Source organism: Hipposideros armiger, unplaced genomic scaffold, assembly GCF_001890085.2.
Source record: "Hipposideros armiger isolate ML-2016 unplaced genomic scaffold, ASM189008v1 scaffold_152, whole genome shotgun sequence".
In the NCBI taxonomy this organism is placed as follows: Eukaryota; Metazoa; Chordata; class Mammalia; order Chiroptera; family Hipposideridae; genus Hipposideros; species Hipposideros armiger.
Window position 1 is genome coordinate 1,238,753 of NW_017731502.1, and position 19,689 is coordinate 1,258,441.

A 19,689-nucleotide genomic window follows, 5' to 3' on the forward strand; every position below is an offset into this window, starting at 1 on the left:
AAAATCTTAAAAAAAAAAAACTGTGTTTTAGACCCTAATACACATGTAATATTTATTGACTTCATCCTATTCCATCTTTTTCTCTTTTCTCATGAATCAGACGTCTCCTGTGTGCCAGGTCTGTGCTAAAGACACCATGAAGCTTACCTTATTAAATTTCAACCCTTACAATAGGTCCCCAAGGTAAAGAATATTCTGTCCATTTCACAGATGAGAAAACTGAGGTTCAGAGAGGTGAAGTCATTTACCCACAATCTCACAGCTAGAACAAAGACAGAAGACTAAAGTGGCTAAGATGGTAGGCTCTAAAGCTAGACACCCTAGTTCTCCACTTGCATTTCCTAGCTTAGGCTAGTCACTTGGCCTCTCTAAGAAACCTCAACTTCCACATCCGTGAAATGGGCAGAGTGAGTGCCTCTGAGATCATGTGTGTAAAACACTTTGCACAGGGGTTGGCACCCAGGCACACTGAATAAATAGATCATGATCATCTGATTATCAGCCTTTTTTACTTGGCAGAGCTGGGATTTAAATCCAGGCCCATGAGGCCCCTTCTGCCGGCTGACCCCACCCTACCTGCTTCCTTCTGCTCTCTGCAGGATGTGCAGCAGCCCAGGCCGGGGCAGAAGATGAAGGGGAGGCAGAGGCAGGCTGGATCGAGGGGGCTGCCATCCTCCTCTCAGTCATCTGTGTGGTCCTGGTCACAGCCTTCAATGACTGGAGCAAAGAGAAGCAGTTCCGGGGCCTGCAGAGCCGCATCGAGCAGGAGCAGAAGTTCACGGTGGTCCGGGCTAACCAGGTGGTCCAGATCCCTGTGGCCGAGATCGTGGTTGGAGACATCGCCCAAATCAAATATGGTATGTGTCCCAGCCACAGAGCCGGGTGCCAGAGCTGGAGTCTGAGCAGAGGTGGGACAGGCCAACGGGACCCAAAGAGGCTGGCCCAGGGAAGGGGGTGGGTCCTTGAAAACTGATCCCAAGTCAAAATGTCACCTGAGATCCTTCGGAAGTAGAAGGCTACTTCCTGGAAGGGGTAGGATTCCACAATCCATTGAAATCAGAAATGGCAAATACATGGCACATGTGCCACCACTCTCAAAACCTCCACCCATCACAGACATTACTAATCAATCACAGCTCAGGGCCTAGGTATAGCCTCAGAAGCCTTCTCAACATAACACTCCAGGACCCTAACACTGTTTATGAGAATGTGTTTATGAGATGAAATCCATTTCCCATCCCTGATTTGGCTGTGGATGGATGACTGTGAGGCTACAGAAGGTATTATGGGGAGTGGACATGGATGAGCAAACATTCTAAGCCTGTGTCACTGCCATGGAGAAGGTAAGCACACTGGTGGTGCAAAGGGGTTTAGACAACATATGTCCTGGGTAAGTAGAGGCAGAAGATGGGGGAGAGATAGGAGTACCCCTCCTCATTCAGCTCTCAGGGGCTTGGTTTCCTGATAATGTGCCTGTCTTTAAAGGATCCTCCAACTCGCCAAGATAGACTAATCCCTTCCAAAAGAATTCCCCAAATCACAGCAGAGACCAGAGAATGAATGCTTGAGAAAAGTGGGCCCCAAATCCACACCAGGCCAAGAGAAGCACTTAATAAACTAAAGAGCATGCCTGCTTAAGCTGAGATTGTTGTTGGCCCAACCTCAGCCCTCCAGGCATTGGGCCCTTTACCGTGGCTCATCTTCAACGGCCTATTGGCCTGTGATGGGCACCATCTTGGTTCCTGCACCCTGGGACCTCTAGGCAGTCAATCCCCAGTGGTGAACCTGCCCTTGTAATTACATCTTTAAGGGAATATTCCAGCTTCTCCAGCCACCTGAGACCCTGCTGACTCCCTTGCCCTTCCTCCCACCAGGCGACCTCCTCCCTGCCGACGGCCTCTTCATCCAGGGCAATGACCTCAAGATTGATGAAAGCTCCTTGACAGGGGAGTCTGACCAGGTGCGCAAGTCCGTGGACAAGGACCCCATGCTGCTGTCAGGTGAGCTGCAGCCCACCAGTAGGCTCACTCCCATAGCCAATTCCTGCTTCTTGAGAACTGCCCCCTTCATGAGGCTGGAGGGCCTCACACATTGGTTCTTGGCTCCAGATCTCTGGCCAACTCAGCCCCAAATGAGAGCTTCCTCCCTTTTCCCCAGCAAACGTGCATTGAGCCTACTGTGCACTCAGCACTGCTCTAGGCCCTGGGGATAACAGTGAATAAAATCGACAAAGAACCCCTGCCCTTGTGGAACTTATCTTCTAGTGACTAGGTTTACTGAAAAGTCGAACATTGAAGCCCATTCTCATCGGGGATAAGAAAAAAAATCAGTCAGGTCACAATCGTTTTGGACACCTACTGTGTGCCAGGCACTGGGCTGGGTGATAGGGAAGCAGCAATGGATGAGGCAGGTAAGGCCCCAGCCCCGAGGAGCTGGTGGTGTAGTGAGGAGAAAGACGCAATGGGAAAATTCCAGAGGGTGACAGATATATGACAAAAATAAAGCAGGACAATGGGAGGCAGGGAGCTTGGGAGGTCAGGGGAGGCCATGTGTGAGCTGAGGTGTAAGTGATGAGTGGGAGCTGGCCTGTGACTATCTGGGGGAAATTATGCCAGGCAGAGGAAATGGCAAGTGCAAAGGCCCAAAGGCAGGACCGTGCTGGAGGACTGTGAGCAAGACGGAGAGGTGGGGGGGCCCGGTGTCAGGCCTTCTGGGCCATGGCCAGGAATCTGGAAATTTTCTGAATATGATAAGGATTCTCTGGAATGGTTTTAAGCAGTGAGCTGATCACATTTACATTTTTTTTAAATCTCATTCTGGCCGCTGCAGGGGCAAGAGAGAAGGTAAGAAAACCCTCCAGAGGTGAGGCACAACCAGGTGACACCCCACCCCCAACAGGGGCACCAAAAGTCTTACTGTCCAGCAGTGCTCTGCAAACATCCTCTAGTCAGCTACCCTGGGCCTGGCCCTGGGCTGAGCACTGGAACCCACCCCTGGCCTTAGGAGCCCCCAGGCCAGATAGGCTTGGATGAGCAGACCTGCCAACAGCTAATTCCGCAGTGAAGGAGTGAGGGAGGTGTCAGAAAGCCAAGAAGGAAACAGAAGGGGGAGGTGGAACTGAGCTGGATATTAAAGGGTCTCGGGAGCCCACCATTCAGAGTCGTGGAGGAAGGAACCTCCCAGCAGATGCAAATGTGTGAAAGGCACAGGGGTCTGGAGGGGTGTGGGGACACCCTGGAAATACAAAGAGGGAGATCAACAGATCTACTGGGCAGGTTGGAAAAAGGAATGAGTCAGGGCTGGGGCATTTATTTATCCACAACTTATTCAACCAACATTTATTAAGCACCTACTGTGTGCCACTAGTTAATAGAACAAACAAGGTCCCTGCCCTCCTGGAGCTTAGAATCCAAGAGACAGTAAAGAAACAAGCAAGCAAATCTATAAGGTAATTTCAGATAATGATAAATCAAAGACATGCTACCATGGTAATGAGATAGAGACCCAGAGGAAAGGGACAGGAATCTTAGTTGGTCAGGGAAAGCATGTCTGAGGAGATTGGATTTGAGCCAAAACCAGAATAATGAAAAGAAAGAGCATTCTAGGCAGAGGGGCAGCAAGTGCAAAGGCCTGGGGCCTGACTGAGAGATCATGGAAAGCCCCAAATGCCTTCTTGGAACTTAGGGCCACACGACAGCTTGGAGTCCTGGCCCTGCGTCCCTGGTTCCAACCTCTGGGCTGAAGTAGTTAGCAGAGAGGCAAGCACACTTGGGAGAAGTGGCCAGGTAGGTCACTTGAATCAGTGGAAGTCGAGGGGAGGTGCTGCTGGGCCTAAGTGGGTGGGTGTGTCCCTTCCTCTGGTCAAGGAGAAGCCTCATAACTGGGAAGGGGTGGCGGGATATCTCCAAAGGGACTGAATGTCCCAGGAGACCAAGGTATCCTAAGAGAGAGCTGAGGCCTGCAGGCCCTTGGAGACTCGGCCCTCAGTGGTGAAGGACAGGGGACTAGGGACAGACAAAAGGCATTCCTGGTCTCAGCAAGAATCTGGGTGAACCAGTAGGGTCACAGTAGGGTCAGCATTGGTCCTCAGCTTAGGGGTGGGTGGTCTGTGAGCACTGAGAGAAGAAAGGCATTATGGGGCCCCCAAGCTCAAGTTTAACCAACTGCTTTGGTTTTGACCTAGACAGCTGGCTGGAAGCCTAGGTTTGGAGTAGACCCTAGGCCTCTGGATGTTAGGAGACAGCAGCCACGGTCTCCCGCGAAGTCCTCGGGGACAAGGTGGAGCAGGCTGTGACAGAGGCCAGGAGGTCCCAGCTGGTTTGTGCAGATTCTTGGATTGCTGGTTATCTGGTGGAAGTTTTCTAGTGGCCTTCCCTGGAGCTGTGTCCTGTCACAATATGGCAAGTGTGCCCATTAAGTTCACAGAGGCCACAAGCCCAGGGAGGGGGGCGCAGGAAGAAAGCAAGAGTGAGGACCCACAGAGATCGCCAGAGCGCAGGGGAGCTAGCCTGAAGAAAATGAAACTTGACTGTGAGCAGCCGCACTGACATTTAGAAACACAATTGTACGAAGCAGGGGAGAGGCAAGAGGCCCATGGGAAAGAACAGTGAGAAAGCTGAGAAAGCAGCATAGTCGGCCCGATAGAAAGCAATCTAACTGGGAAGAGAAGACTTCTGTAACCGTCAGACCCATGCTACGGCAAAAAAGGCTGCCTGACAGTAGTGAGTTACCGGCCACTGACTGTGCGTGAGCAGGGCCTGGACAGGTCGTGGGTGAGAGTGTGGTAAAGTAGGCCCAAGCACTGAATGGACGGTGCATTCAGGGCCCCTCCCCGCTGTGAGAGCCATAGATTCACCTCGCCACGCCCACCCTGTACCTCTGCAGCAGACCCGCCTTGTTCAGTCCCCTCTGTCCAGCTCCATCTGAAGCTGTTCCCTCCTCCCAAATGGCCCTCTCCCTTCCATGTTGCTCATTTAACTCCCCCCCATGGGCTCAGGCCCACCTCCTCCACGAAGCCTTCTCTGACCACCACGGCCCCCAGGCAGTCACCCCTGTACAGCCTGGGACTCACACGTGGGCCTGTGACACCCACACTGTGCTGGGCCCATTCCAGGCACAGCCTCATAACGCGGATTGAGTTTTGCCCTGTACAAACCATCTCAAATAAAATAAAGAGCAAAACCCACCCGCAGTCCCGCCACCCAAACAGATATAATGAGTCTCACTTTTATGGGTCCCATCCATCCCTGATCATATGCAAATGGACAGACACCAGGACAGACGCCGCCGCGATGCACTTCTACATCCATCCTCTCACCCAGACAGGTCTGAAGGCAAGAGCTTGAGCCTGAGGCTATGGAGAGGCCATGCCCAACTCCACCCCTGGGTCCTGCACACCTTAGGGGCTCAGGCACTGCCTGCCAGAGTGAGGAGAGAGGCTATGCCCTGTTGTAGAAAGAGCGGGGTTGGACCAGCTGAGCCGGATCCAGGCTCTGGAATGAACGCTGCGTGGCTTCGGGCATGTTGCTTCACTCCTCTGCGCCTCAGGTTACCTGTGAGGACAATAGGGGTGTCCTGGGGTATGATGTAGGTGAAGCCTTACCTAGCATGGTGCCAGCAGAGGGGCGCTCATGATGGGTTGATTCCATTTCCATTCCTCAGATGGAGCCTGGACTTGAGGGGGAAACAGGCCTGAGTTCAAATCCCAACTCCCCCCCTAATTGGCTGGGAGACCCTGGACAAGCTTTTTCCCCTTTCTGAATCTCCATTTTCTCACTTGTAAAATGGGAGAGTCACCCCAGCTATGGGATTATATCGAAGTAGCCACGTGCCTCTCTCCCTTCTTCCTCTCTCTGGGCTGGCGGCCTTCGCTCCGCCATCCACCTCCTCCCACCCTCAGCCTACACAAGCCTGCCTACTCCAGAAGGTTTCCCTGATTGCTGTCCTCCCCAGTGCTCTGAACTCTGGATAGCTGCCGTTTGGATGCTCATTTTTGTGCATGACCAAACGGGTCAGACCCTTTTCCTGTACTGAGGCCTTCCAGTCAGATGACCCTCGGGACCAGGCTGGGGATGCCTGTGGGATACTCTTGGTAGTTCAGAACCCCTCTCGTGGCGTCTGGTTCAGTCTAGAGGAAAGCAAGGGACACTTTGGTTCTGGGTCAGTGGGCCCAGCCTGTGACCCTAGACAGGTCCCTTTGCCTGCACGTTTGTGTCTGTGCAATGGAGGAGCAGGTGGGGTGTCCTTCACCCTGCCTACCCCACAGGGCTGTTGTGGGGACCATGTCACGGAGGGATGGGACTGTCCTTTGCAAATGTACGGTGTGAGGTGCTGTGTGGTGTGGAGCAAGCTCAGCGTTTGGAAACACAGCACTCAGGTCCCGGCCCTCCGTCAGCTCCAGTGGTCACCTCTGCCCTGTAGGAGCTCAAGTCCTCCCATCCGACAAACGGGGCAGACTAGCTGTCAGAAAGACTCAGGTGTCCCCAGCACTCAGGCCACAAAGGAAACCCTAAAGGCCTGTGGCTGCTTCCCCAGGACAGCCAGGCGGGCCCAGGCCCGTGTCAGGTTCTTCGGACCAGGCACAGTAGAAACATTCAGGAATTACAGGCCTGAGGTCCCCAGGGCAGGCAGGGAGCGCGTGGGAACCAAACCCAGAGCACAGCTGCCTCCCACTGCTGCCTGCAGACGTGCCACCCTGTGCGGCTGCAATGTTCCCTTTGCAAGGGGAGCCAGCAACCCAGATATTCACGTACAGTCTCCCAATGTTGAAGTGCTGGCAAGAAATCCCTATTCTTTTAAAGCCTGCGTGGGTCAAGCAATAGATGGCTGGGCCCTGGCGTGCAAACTCTGACCTGGGCCCGTTTCTTTTGTTTTCGTGCTGTATTTTCAGATAATTTCAAACTTTCAGAAAAGTTGCAAGAGCAGTACAAAGACCATCTATGCTCCCTTCCTTCTGATCCAACTGCTGTTACCACTGTGCCCGTCTGCTCTCGCAGGAGCTTCCTCGCCTTCGTCACGCACACGTGATGGCCTGAGCCTCGTCACGCTTCAGGTGTATCCCTAAGAAGGGATACTCCCATGCATAACCACGGCACAGCTGTCAATCCAGGAAACTCAACATTGGTTCAATACTGTCACCTAATATACTGTCCATGTTCACGGTTGTCAGCTGTCCCCACAGTGTTCCCCCCCCACCCCGCCCAGGGACCCAGCGCAGGACACTGTGTGGCATTTAGATGGCCTGCCCCTTCAGCCTCCTTTATCCTAGTGCGGCCCCGCAGCCTTCCTTTGCTTTTTATGGAAGGCCAGTGGTTTTGAACCTTGCTGGGTCATGAGCTCCCATGGGAGTCCCATGGAAGCAATGATCCCTCTTATGAGAAATAGAGGCCCATATCTGTGGCTTTGCAGCCTTTCAGGAGATTCACAGATTCCTAGAGAACCTGGTCTTGTCTTGATTTGCAGCTGGGGAAACTGAGGCCCAGAGCAGGAGTGTAAGGCCCCACAGAGGGCAGGGCCAGAGCGAGACCTCAGCCCTCCAGCCGCCTAGCCTCCCAGCCCTGTGCTCTTCCTGCAGCCCCCATATGTGACCTCACCTCCAAGGACCCTGACTTTCATTACCCAGCAACATGGCCCGCTTGAAGCATCTTATGGTAAATTCAATTGGGGAACCAGCGACTAGGTGTCATCACTGTGGCCGTGGAAGGGACAGTGGCCAGGGGGCCAGGGTCGGGGCTGTCCTCAAAAGCATCAAGGTCTGGCTCCAGCAGGACCATTGGTTTGGCCCCCTGCAGGGTTCCTATCCTCCTCCATCACCCCTGGAGCCAGAGCATTAACAGCACAAGGTTGCACAGGACATCAGCACACCCTCTTGGGCCTGCTGTCCACCCCGCCCGCCGAATGATAGGCCAGGCATGGAGAGCCGGACCTGCCACCACTGCTGCCGCCTCCAGGGCACCTAGGACGACACCGTGACTGCAGGAAGGCCCAGTCTGCCTCTCGGCCCGTGCTCTCTCCATTACACTACCCTGCCTCTTCTCCATGAGAGGCAGCGGGGTGTAGTGGAGAGAGCACGGGCTCAAGTCCCAGCTCCACCGCTCACAACTGTGTGACCCTTGGCCATCACTCCACCTCTCTGAGCCAGAGAGGCCAAGGGTGGGTGGAAGGGCTTGGGGTTGTGCTTGTACCAAAGCCTACCTCACAGGGCTGTTGTGAGGGGGACGGGCTCACGGGCGCTGAAACGCTTTGCCAACTGCCCAGGGCTTTGCCAGTGCGTGTTATTACTGTTATTAACTGTGTTGATAACAATAATGATGGAAGAACTGCGTCTGGGCTGGGAATTGTATGGCTTCGTTGGGTGCTGGCGCCTGGAGGCAGATAATGATTTCCAAAAATGGCCTCCATCCCTTCTTCATATCTCTATCCCCAGAAAGGGACCTTTCACAGAAGGTACAACCTGGGAAGCCGGAACCAGGAGAGCAAGAGGCCCTGGGTTCAAGCCCTAACCTCTGCCTCATGTTCCATGCAACCTCAATCAGCCATTTGCCCTTTCTGGGCTCAAAAGCCTTGTTTGGTAAAACTGGGCCCCTCCAGCTCTGCTTTCGGGGCTCAGTGCACCCCACTTGCCACTATGTGAGCCTTTGGCCCTGAGACAGCCAACATCTGGACCAGGCCAGGTGGGGCCATTTCTTGCTGCTCAGAACAAGTGTGACGCAGAGATGGGCTTCGAGACTGCAGTCAGGGAGGTCCTGGCCCACCCTCTGCTGCCAGGTCAAAGGCGACGTTCAGGTGGGACCGGACAGGTGGCACAAGACAGGCCGTCCAGCCGGCAGGAACCACAGCGTCCCCTGGGCCTGAGCTCCTTTTCTCTCACGAATGGTGGGAGCTGGTGGCTGACACAGCTGCCCCACCCCTCTCCGACCTCCATCTTGCTTCCTGGCTTCCAACTCTGTCCATAAGCCTTCCCGGCAAGGTGGAAGGAACAGAGGCTAGAGCCCCACCCGTACTCCACCCCAGCTCTGCCCTCACAGGCTGAAGGCGGAGATGGCCTCTCAGGAGATGGCTTCCCTGTCTGTAAAATGGGGAGATGAGGATTACCTCACAGAATAACCGTGACAGCCAGGTGGAGGAAACAGCTCAGACAGTACTTGGCACATAGTAAACACTCAATAAATATTAGGTCTCTTCCTCCCTCCCCACAAAAACACTTTCAGTGGCTCCCTATTGAATACCAAGCAAATTCCCAACCCTGCAACCCCCAAGCAGGCTGCTCCATGACCCAGCTTCTCTCGTGCTCCTTCCCGCATGAGCCCTGAGCTTCATCCCAGCTGATCCGCTGCTGTCACCCCGTCCCACCTCCCCACCTTTGCGTGGCCTGTGCCCCCTGCCCGTCGCCTGGGCCCTTGGATCTCTGTTGTCTCGCACCCTTATTGATCTATATGTCTGTCTGCTCCCCCCAACCCGACTACACTATGAGCTCCTACAGGGCAGGGACCCCAGGGGACCCTCCCTTCAGGCCCCAGAGCCTAGCACAGAGTTGCCCCTTCATGTCTGTCCATCAAATGGAAGAGTATTGCCCAATCAGCGGGCTCCACAGCCTGTCTGCACAATCAGCGGGCTTCACGGCCTGTCTGCACAAGCCTCTGCTGGCCCCATCGAAACCAAGATCTAAACTCCCTAAGGTGCAGCCTTTTGATGGAGGTTGACCTACCCCACCCCGGGGCGGCCCTCATCTCCAGGGGCCCCAGGGAACTCACACTTCATCACTGAGAGGTGAGAGCTAAGCCAGAGCTCCCCATTTTACAGAAGATAAAACCGAGGTCCAGAGAGGAGAAGGCTGGCCTCAGATCACACAGCAAATCAGAAGCAGACACCAGATTGGTCCCCAGGTCCCCTCCTCCTTGGCCCAGGGCCCTCCCTATTCACCCCTCACCATGCTGGAGTATTCTGAGGGGCTCCATGGGAGCTTAGAGGAGGTAGGGGGCTATGGATGGTGCCCAAGGGGCCATGGAGCAAGGCCCTGCCGGGGCCCCACACCCAAAGGGTTCTCACCTCTGCTCCTGCCCAAAGCCCTTGAGGTTTTCCTCTGAGAGATGTAGTCATCCACCCTGTCACTTGCACGCCTGTAGTTCTGTAGCCCTTGGGGTAAGCGCTGCCCTCTGTAGGGGACGCTGGAGCTGGGCTATGGCAGCCTAGGGGAATGACCTGGTCCGCTCAATTCTTCCTCTGGCACGAGGAGCAGCCAGGCCCTGAGGTCCTGGTAGGAGAGAGGAATGGCCCAGTGAAGGGCAGGGAGGACGGCAAGGCTCAGATGAATTAGACTCTGTAAAACCGCCAGGATGGCTTCTTGAGGTTGTGGCGTTCTCCGTTATAAATGTAACACATGCCCACCGTGGAAAACACAGACAAGGAGGTAGCAGTAAAAAAAGATGCCGGAGTTCCAGCTGCAAGCCAGGCTCTGCTGCGGGAGGCTAAGAGGAGACCCACACTCAAAGCCTACCCTCAAGGGGCTCCCGATCTGGTGGGAGGGGCCAGGCCTGGAAGCATCCCTAGGAGAAACCACAGGGGTGAATTCAGAGAAAAAAGTTAAGTCCCTTTGTGGGGATCAGAAAGGCCACCTAAGTAAGAGGAGGGGCATTCGTCCTGAGCCTGAAAGAGGAGGTTTCAGATGAGAGGTAGAGGAAGGGCATTCAGGCAGTGGTAACAGTACAAGCAAAGGCGGAGGAGGGTGGGGCTGGACACGAAGGCCTGGTGAGATGGGCGCACCCCCAAGGCAGACACCATGGGGCAGGAATCAGTGTCCAAAGGCCAGAAGAAGGCTGGGGTCTGCCCCAGGGGCTGCTGACCAAGGCATTTGGACTTTAGGGAGCTCTGGAGGTTTTCTGAGCTAGGGACAGTGGTCAGCGCTGAGGCTGGGGCCCAGAAGGCAGCAGGACCAGAGGGGGAGGTTGATACCCCCAACTCCTCAGGCCCATCTACTGCTGAGGCCTGTAGGAGCACCCAGGGCTCCGTCTTCCGAGGCTGGCAGGGGCATGCTGTGCCTTCACCTGGTGTCCCCTGAGTCGTGGCCAGAGGCCACCTCCCTAACTTCCTCCTCCGTCCTCCCTCCTCCTTGCCTTCCAGTATAGAGCTGCCAGCTCCCTGCTGTGATGGGAGTGATTAGATTAGAAGGTGATTTGGGGTCTGATTATCTTGGGTGGAAATTGGCCCCCTGTGTCTTTTTCCATCCCACCTAGGGCTGGTGAGATGGGGAGCAGCTTCTCCATTGCCACCCAGGCAAAGCAGACTTTTTCACGAATGCGTTTGAGACCAAGGTGTGAGGGCCTTGTTTCCTGGAGGGAGAGGTGGTGTGTGACAAAGAGAATAGGCTCCTGGCTGTGCCCCTCCCCAGCTCTGAGTCTGGGCAAGCCACTTCTCCCTGAGCCTCAGCCTCCTCCTCCGTAAACCGAGGAGGACTCGTGAGATGACTGATGTGAAGGGCTTAGCACACTGCCTGGCACAGCAGGTGTCCTACAGAAGGCAGAGCTGGGTTCCATCACTGCTGTCTGCACGCTGTGAATGCAGTGAGGTGTGGTCCTCCCTCTTATTTAAAGATCTGCAGTGACCCCTCCCCCACGCCCACGCGACCTCTCTGGGCCTCGGTTTCCTCATCTGTCAAACATTGCTGATATTTAACGCCTCTCCCTGTCAGCCCCCACCTGAGCTGAGCCAGTGCACAAGAAAGCATTTTATCAGCAAATTACTATAATTACCAAGGTCCTGTTATTGGGCCCTGGTTCTCCCAATTTGTCCCCCTTGGGAGGTAGGTGGGCTCCAGGGTCTGCCTGTGATGGGAATACACCAGGCCTGGGCTGTTTGGCCTGGAATCAGTGTCCAAGCTCATTCTGTGGTCTCACCTATTCCCTGCTCAGGGACAAAAGAGCACTGTCCTTCTGTCCTGGGAATGGGCAAGGAGCCAACAGAAGAGCTTGTCATCTAAGGACCTGGGTTCTGTTATAGCTCATGGGCTCCGTGCCCCCTCTGGGAGCCTTCATGGCTTCATTTATCCATCTACGAATGGACAGACTGACCTTTACCTGCTTTAAAGGACCTTACTGGAGAGTGTCTGTCTGTCTGTAAAGTACTATAAGATCCTGAGATCCTGGAGACCAAGAGGCTGGAACACCACACACGTGCGCACACATACACGCACCACAATCTCACGATATCACTCAGATCCTAAAAGGGAAAGGGAAGGGTGGACGATACCTCTTGAAAAGTGCAAATAGATTCCTAGCTTTAAGGAAACTGCTTCAGGTCCTAACGCAGAACCTCTTGACATTTATTTTAAATACAATTCTAAGGTGTTTATTGACCTAGACTTCAAGTCTGAAGTGAATTGGAAACCAAAGAGAAGGCTGTTAGAGACAAATTACCTTGAAAACAGGGGGAAGTGGAGATCAATCTTGAGGAGAAAGAAAGAAAAACTCTAAAAAGAGTTCAAGAAGCAGGTCATCGAGGCCATTTAGCGTCGGGGGTCAGTGTTCATGGCCACCGGGGCCCTCACACCCTGTCTAGGAAACCTGGTTCATTCTTACCATGCGGCCTGAGGATGGTCCCAGATACTGCTCCAGGCCAAGACTAGATTCTGACTTCTCTGGCGAAGAAATATGTGCTACGTTTTCTACCCAGAGTGGAAAAAATTTAAACTAATAACTAAAAAAAAATGAGTGCCTGACTGGCAAAAGTTCACTTACCTAGAGTCTTTACTAAATAGAGTGGCCGCTGGTGGGACTTAGGGGCCCTCGCCAGGTGTGCCCTGAGCTTTCTGCAGATGACATGCCTCAGGGCCATAGGTGCCAACTCTGTTTTTGTGAGTGGTCCGCCTGCTCTGTGAAAGCTGCTAAGGCAGGACGCAGTGGCCGTGCATCTCCAACACTAGCCTGAAGATAGAGGGCCGCCTGTCTCCTGCCCTCAGAACTGGGTTGTCATAGCTGTTGTCCATTTCCTGCCCTGGGTCCCAACTACCCTCCCTGGGGTCACCTTATTTCCTCAGTGAAGCCACAGCTTCAGAAGTTTTCCCTTTTTTTCATATTATTTTTCCAATTTTTTTTTATCATGGTAAAATAAACATAACATAAAATTGACCACTTTACACCTTTAAGTGTACAGTTCCATGACAGTAAGTACATTCATATTGTTGTGCAACTATCACCACTCTCCATTTCCAAAACCTTTTCTTGTAAAAGTGAAACTCTGTCCCCATGAAGCACTAACTCCCCATTTTCCCCTCCCCCCAGCCCCTGGCAACCACCATTCTTCGTTCTGTCTCTGAATCAGACTTCTCCAGTGACCTCATGTAAATGGAATCACACTATTTGTCTTTTTGTGGTTGACTTATTTCACTTAGAATAGTGTCCTCTAGGCTCATCCATGTGGTAGCATGTCAGAATTCTTTTCCCTTTTAAGGCTGAATAATATTCCATTGTATGGATAGACCACATTTTCAGTGGATTTACCTTTGTCTTTTATCCTTACTCTGCTACAAACTCCCTGAGTGGTCTTGGACAAGTTGTTCCCTGACCTGTACGGTGGAGGGGCCTGCCTTCCAGTAGCAACAAGACCATCTAGTCAAACAAAAGCTGACACAGAAACCCCGAAGACGAATAAAAGTGGAGCCTCTCTGACCGAAGGCCTCCCTCCTCACCGCACCCTGCCCCCCCACACACACACACACAGCTGCTCCTGCTGTCCTCTGAAAAAATTCCAGGGCCCTTTGGAACCCAGTTAGAAAAATCTAAAATTCTGGGAAAGGAGTTCTTAATTTTCCTTGCACCTTGGACCCCTGGGGAAGTCTGATATCATCGTGTGCCACCCCTACTTGGAATAACACTTTGGAATGCATAAAATAAAATACATTGGATCACAAAGGAAGCTGATGAGATTGAAATAATTAAAGTAATAAAAAAATTAACATGTGGTATGGTAACATATGTGCTTCCTTATTGGCACATTGCGTAACAAGATCAGCAGTCAGCTTAATAACTGCCTTAGTTGTAAAACACGGGTAAGGATCATGACATCTATAACTGCTATCAAGTGATAAGAAAACAATTTCTGATTCTTGCAACATGTGAATGGCATTGGGGCACCACTAACACTCCTGGAATTTGTTGCCTAGATTCATAATGGGAGGAAATGCTAAATTTCAGTTAGATGTTTGTGAAAATAAAGATGTTATTGTTTTTTCACCCAATTTCACAGAGCTCTAGATTCTTTCCCCAGATCTTTAGGAGGGGGTGGACCCCATTTGCAGTAGTCCTGTAAAGAGCTTAGCTGGCATTTCTTTAGTGGTTATAGAATTAGGCAAAAGGAGGTCCGGTTCTAGATCAATCAATGAGGAAAAGAGAGAGTAGTCCCTACTTGGTCTTTAAGGTTGGGAGAGGAAAGGAAGAGAGAGAGGGAGGGAAGGAGGCCTGTCTCCAGGAGAGGATAGTAGATGATAGGCCTGGGGACGTGAGAACTGAGTCTTTGAGCTCCAGGTCCATCACAGTGATGTCCCAAGATGAAATCATCTAAAAGTTTCATAGTTGGAACCTTAACCATGGATGGTGCCCTAGGACCTCAGCAGGCAAATTGCCAGTAGCCCACTGGGACCGAATTCCTTCCACTCCTTTGGGGAGGGGGCTTGGGCTGTGCAATGGTAACTTGGTTTCCATCCCCTTCCCCAGGGACCCACGTGATGGAGGGCTCTGGACGGATGGTGGTGACTGCCGTGGGTGTGAACTCTCAGACTGGCATTATCTTTACCCTGCTGGGGGCTGGCGGCGAGGAGGAAGAGAAGAAAGACAAAAAAGGTAAGCCCAACCCCCTTGAGGACCAGAAGAGGAGCTCCTAAGGCCACATATTTTTGTTGTTGAATCATTCACTCAACAAAATAGTTATTGAGTGCCTTTTATGTTCATGCCCTGTGCCAACAGCCGCCTCCTGCGTCCTCGAGGCCCTGCTCAGGCCAGAAGGGCTCTGTCTGTTCCATCTCCAGGGTCTTGTCCCAGTCTCTGTCTTGTCCAGTCATGTCACAGAGGCCTCTCCTTCCCCTCAGGCCAATCCAAGGGTGCTGAGCATTTGTTGAGTGTCCAGCCTCAAGCGTGACCTGGTCCCATCATCACTCTTGATACCAAGTAGAAATTCATACTCAGGCATATTCCTCCACTGTCAACTCCACTGAGCAAAGCAACAAACCCACCCATTATAGATTCTCTCCAGATATGGGCACAGGAGCTTCTGGGGAACATGGCTCCGAGTCAATTGCTGTAAGTCCCTCTCCTATGCCCCCAGAGCTGCCATCTCAACTGTGTTCTGGCTTCTCCTCCCCCATGGAAAAAAAGAGTCCTCATTCTCTGGACCCCTCTCAGTGCAGCAGGCTGGAAGCCTGGGCTACAAATGCCTTTCAGAGCAGAAGAGAGATGCTTGGAAGACACAAGAGGCCCAGGCCACTGGCCCCAGCACAGCCGGCTCCTTACCCAGCACGCACACTTGGTCTCAGGAAAGCCCTCCTCTCACATCTTCAGTCTTTTGTCTTTTCTCCTTCCCCAAGCTCCAGAAGACAGTCCCCAGTACCCAGACTTTCTGGAGCCCAGGGGAAGGAGATGACATGGCAGGTAGCTCCTCCTTGAGTTTTAGGGGCATCCTTGCGACTTTCAGCTCCCAGAAGTCAACCAGGCACAGAGCCTGGGTCACAATCAAAGGTTACTTGTTCCTGAGGGTGAAACTCATTTCCTAGTGGGGTCCCCCTAAGATTATTGCTGCCCCACCAACAGGAACAATGGAGCTAAGGTGTAATCTGTGAAATCCAGACCTGGAAAGCAAGGGGAGAGCTGAGTTTGAAACTGGGAACAAAGTCCTGGCCAAGAGGCCCAGAGCATGTCAGGACAATGTCCACGCAATGACAGAAGCTATGGCCAGCTGTGGCCCCTCGATGCAGGCAGTGAAGCAGATATGGGTAGTTGGGCAGGATGCGGCAGTCTTTGCCCATTTCCATGGCCTCCCTGGGGCCTGGGTGAAGGGCAGAGCCCACAGGCCAGACCTGTGTTTTTGAAAATTCCAGTAGGAAGACAGGCCTTTCTTTGCCTGGAGCATGGGTCAGGGTCCCTCACTTAACATGTACATGCACCCCAAGGGAGAGGTGGAGGCAATATGGCAGAGGCAGATGTGGGGGCAGCCTTGCCTCTCAGGTCCCGTGAGCAGCACAGCCAGGGCTGGGCCCCCAAAGCACTGCCATCCATCACCTCCACCAGGGACATTGCTTAAAGCCCACCAGCCTTGGGTCCCCATTTCAGATGACCCCAGGAGGGCTGGAATGTGTGTGTGTGTGTGTGTGTGTGTGTGTGTGTGTGCGCGCGCGCGCGTGTGCACGCGCACATGCAGATGAGGCTGTGTGTGCTTCTCCTTCATTAATATGTCTCAAAAATCATCACACAGGTGTGAAGAAGGGGGATGGCCTTCAGCTACCAGGTACAGTAAGACACCCCTCAGGGGCTTTTAGGAATAGCAGTAGCCTTTGACCACTAAACCCGGGCCCTAGACCCCAGCACACAGGGAGGAGTCTCCTTGACTGCAGGGGCTGTGCCCCGGGTGATGCCAGCCCCACAGGACAAGCCAGCACCCCACTCCGCCTACCTGCCCTCCCAGTGCTTCACCCTGCCGGCCAATGCCAATGGCACCAGCACTGCCTCCACACAGCCCCACACACATGCATGCAGGGGCCGATCACCGTGGGACCCCACAGCCCTGCTCCCCTGCCCACCCCCCACAGAGCACGACCTGCTTCCACCCCACCCAGCTGTGTCTCTTCCCTCTCCTTCCCACAGAACCCATTCCCTTCCCCTAAGAAAGAACAAGGGTGAACTTGACCATCCCGTATCATTTTTAATTTCTAAAGTAAGGAAGACACACTAGTACTTCTCTTGTCTCATGCACAAAATGCGGCATGTCACCTTTTTAAATGGCTGGGCATCTCACATGGGGGTTACTGAGGCAATCTTTTAAGGACTAGTTAGGAAGGAGTAGGTGGCCATGGGCAGTGGCCTGAGTCAAGGGCAGGAATCCTGCTAGGTCCCTGCCCTCAACAGACGGTAAGCGCAATGGTGGTCATAGTGACACCCATTCAGAATGGCCGGTGCCGCACTGCACTGGTTGTTGAATATTTTGAATTGACTCACAGCTCTGGGCCCCTCTGGCCCTGATGAGCAGCCAGACCCCTTCTTTTCATAGAACCCTCTCTGGCAGGGACTCACCTGATTGGCTGGGCCAAGAGGGTACATCAGTCCAGACCTCACCACAGAACAAGTGCCATCTGCCTAACCATATTGATCATCCTCCATGTTTTATTTCAAAGACCCTCCATGTCTGAGTTTTTGCCCCCGACTTCTCTGGCATCTCTGTGAGAACATCTCACCCCACCCCCAAATTTGAGTTTCTTGATTTCCAACGGAGATTTTCTTTGAAGAATAGTCATGTTATTTGCCGCCAGTTGGTTCATGTCTTTATTGTTGTTGCTGTTCTGCATTGTTGCTTTTCTCCATTGTGACACACTGCATTTTCCATCCCTCCCACCCCCGCAGCGGCCGATGGTGCGGCAGGTTCAAATGCTGCAGATAGTGCAAATGCCAGCCTAGTCAATGGTACGTCTCCCATGGCGAGCTCTCGGTCTCCGGTGGATGGGCATCTCTCTCCCCCACCCCCAACTTTGGGCTGGCCTCTCCCTGTTCTGGACCACACAGATCTTGGATGTGCATGGGCAGCTCCCGGACAGTTGTCCTCTCATATGGGGCAGGTGCTTAAGAGAGAAGCCACCACCGGGAATCTGCTCCACGCCCACTTTCGGCGGCAAAACAGCGCTGGCTCTTGTTGGGCCCTTGACCCCCAGGAGAGCCCGGAAGAGGGACATGACCTTGGCTTCCGATTTGGCCCCAAGAAGCAGCACCCCACCTGTGTGGCCCTCTCCTAAGCACGTTCCTGGCCCCAGCTTTGGGAAGAAGGCCTGGGGTCAGGTCCTGGGCTGAAGCTGGCGTCTGGGTCCCCAGTAAAGGCTCCAGTCCTCGACTCTAAAATTGCCTTGAGGCAGGGGGACCCAGGCCGGGGTTCAGCTACTTGGCCCCACCCCATAGCATGGCTGAGCCACTGGTAGACATTTCTTTCTCTTCTCTTTCATGGAGCGAATGGGCAGAGGGTTCGCTTGGGCTCGGGCCTCGTTCTGTCCCTTGGATGTGGACTGGTGTTTCTTGCTGTTGCCTGTGCTGGAGCATTTGTCCTGGGTCTCTGCATTCTGACTGGCCCACCCGGGGATAAGGGGCTGCCACTGTACCTGGGACCTGCATCTTACCACCTCAGACACAGGCAGGAAGGAACTCCACTTGCTTGCCTCCAAGACTTTAGAAGATTTCTTATTTCTATACCCTCCCATCTTCAAAGCAGTGAGGCTTCTATTACTCAGATATGCCCCCTGTCCCCAAATTAGGTACCATGATAGCCACCCAAGCTGCTCCTAAACTGCTGAAAGCTGTTAGGGCTCGGTCATGAAACCATTGCCCCGGTGTCCGTGCATACCAGGCACTGGGCTGCAGGTTTCTCCACCATTGTGTGAGTTACTCACTACTCCTGGAAAACAGGAGTTTTCCCATCCCCTGCCCCAGACCTCTGGCTGAGCCACCTGGATTCAAAATGACCAAAGATGGAAGTGATTTGAATTCAAAGTGACCTTGTAGATGTCAGGGGCTGGGCAGGACACTTTTGTAAGCAGTGCCTTGCCAAGAAGGGCTAATTCGGGTGTGGGTCTATTTCAGGCAAAGGAGGAGAAAGGAAGACAGCTTGGGGTGTGGGAGGTGTCATGCGTCAGGGAGGGGTGACGGGGATGACAGGGAGAAATGCGGTAGGCAAACCCACAGCCCTGGGGGAGAAGGAAGCAGGATGTGGCATCCTGCCTCCTCCAGGGCAACGAGCCTGCATCTGGGCTGGCCGGTCCCAAAAAAGAGTACCTTCACTTCCAAACTACAGCAGAAAAACTGCAGGAAAGATGGGAAACTGTCATTTCTTGACCACCTACTGTACCCCAGGCACGTTAGCATGCGTACTTGCCATCTCATTTAATCCTCATGACAATCCTGTGATACAGCTTATTATCCCCACTTTAAAGATGAGAAAACTGAGGCTCAGGGAAATCAAGACACTAGCTCAAGGTCACAGAGCTAGAAAGTAGCGAAGCTGGGATTTGAACACAGGCCTGGCTGGCTCTAAAATGTGTGTTGCTTTCCCTAATCCGGGATTTCCCTACGGGCGTGTGTCTTGTAAATTTCACAAGGCTATCAAGAGGTCTTTCCCCCAAGAAAAAGGTCCTGTGATCAAAAATGTTTAAGAACCACTGGATAGAAGTGGTTTCTTCCTTGTTGCAGGACTTCACAGAGCCTTGAATATGCTGGTGTGTAGTGGAGAGTGACAGAGCCATGCAGGCTTCCCATGCTGGACCTTTCCTGGCTGAATCTTATGGGATTGGTATGCCCCATAATATACTTTGGGAAACAGTACTCTCAGCTGTCACTCAAAATGTGATCAGAGGGCCAGAAGCCTGAGCATCTCCTAGGAGCTTGTTAGAAATGCAGAATCTTTGGCCCCACCCCAGATCCTACTGAATGAGGATCTGCTTCTGACAAGCTCTCC

At 53.1% G+C, this 19,689-nt stretch overlaps 1 protein-coding gene across 12 annotated transcripts in view; it reads left to right on the forward strand.

Annotated features, from left to right (window-relative positions):
- ATP2B2 (ATPase plasma membrane Ca2+ transporting 2) overlaps window positions 1–19,689 on the forward strand; it is a 300,569-nt gene that overhangs the window by 223,457 nt on the left and 57,423 nt on the right. For 6 of the 12 annotated variants that reach the window (XM_019651083.1, XM_019651084.1, XM_019651085.1 and 3 more), the window contains 5 exons: window positions 600–857; window positions 1,875–2,000; window positions 14,706–14,831; window positions 16,456–16,488; window positions 17,598–17,657. In XM_019651083.1, the coding sequence (XP_019506628.1) occupies window positions 600–857; window positions 1,875–2,000; window positions 14,706–14,831; window positions 16,456–16,488; window positions 17,598–17,657 (603 nt within the window). The remainder of the gene's footprint in view (window positions 1–599; window positions 858–1,874; window positions 2,001–14,705; window positions 14,832–16,455; window positions 16,489–17,597; window positions 17,658–19,689) is intronic. The other 6 variants (XM_019651090.1, XM_019651091.1, XM_019651092.1 and 3 more) reach the window with 2 other exon arrangements.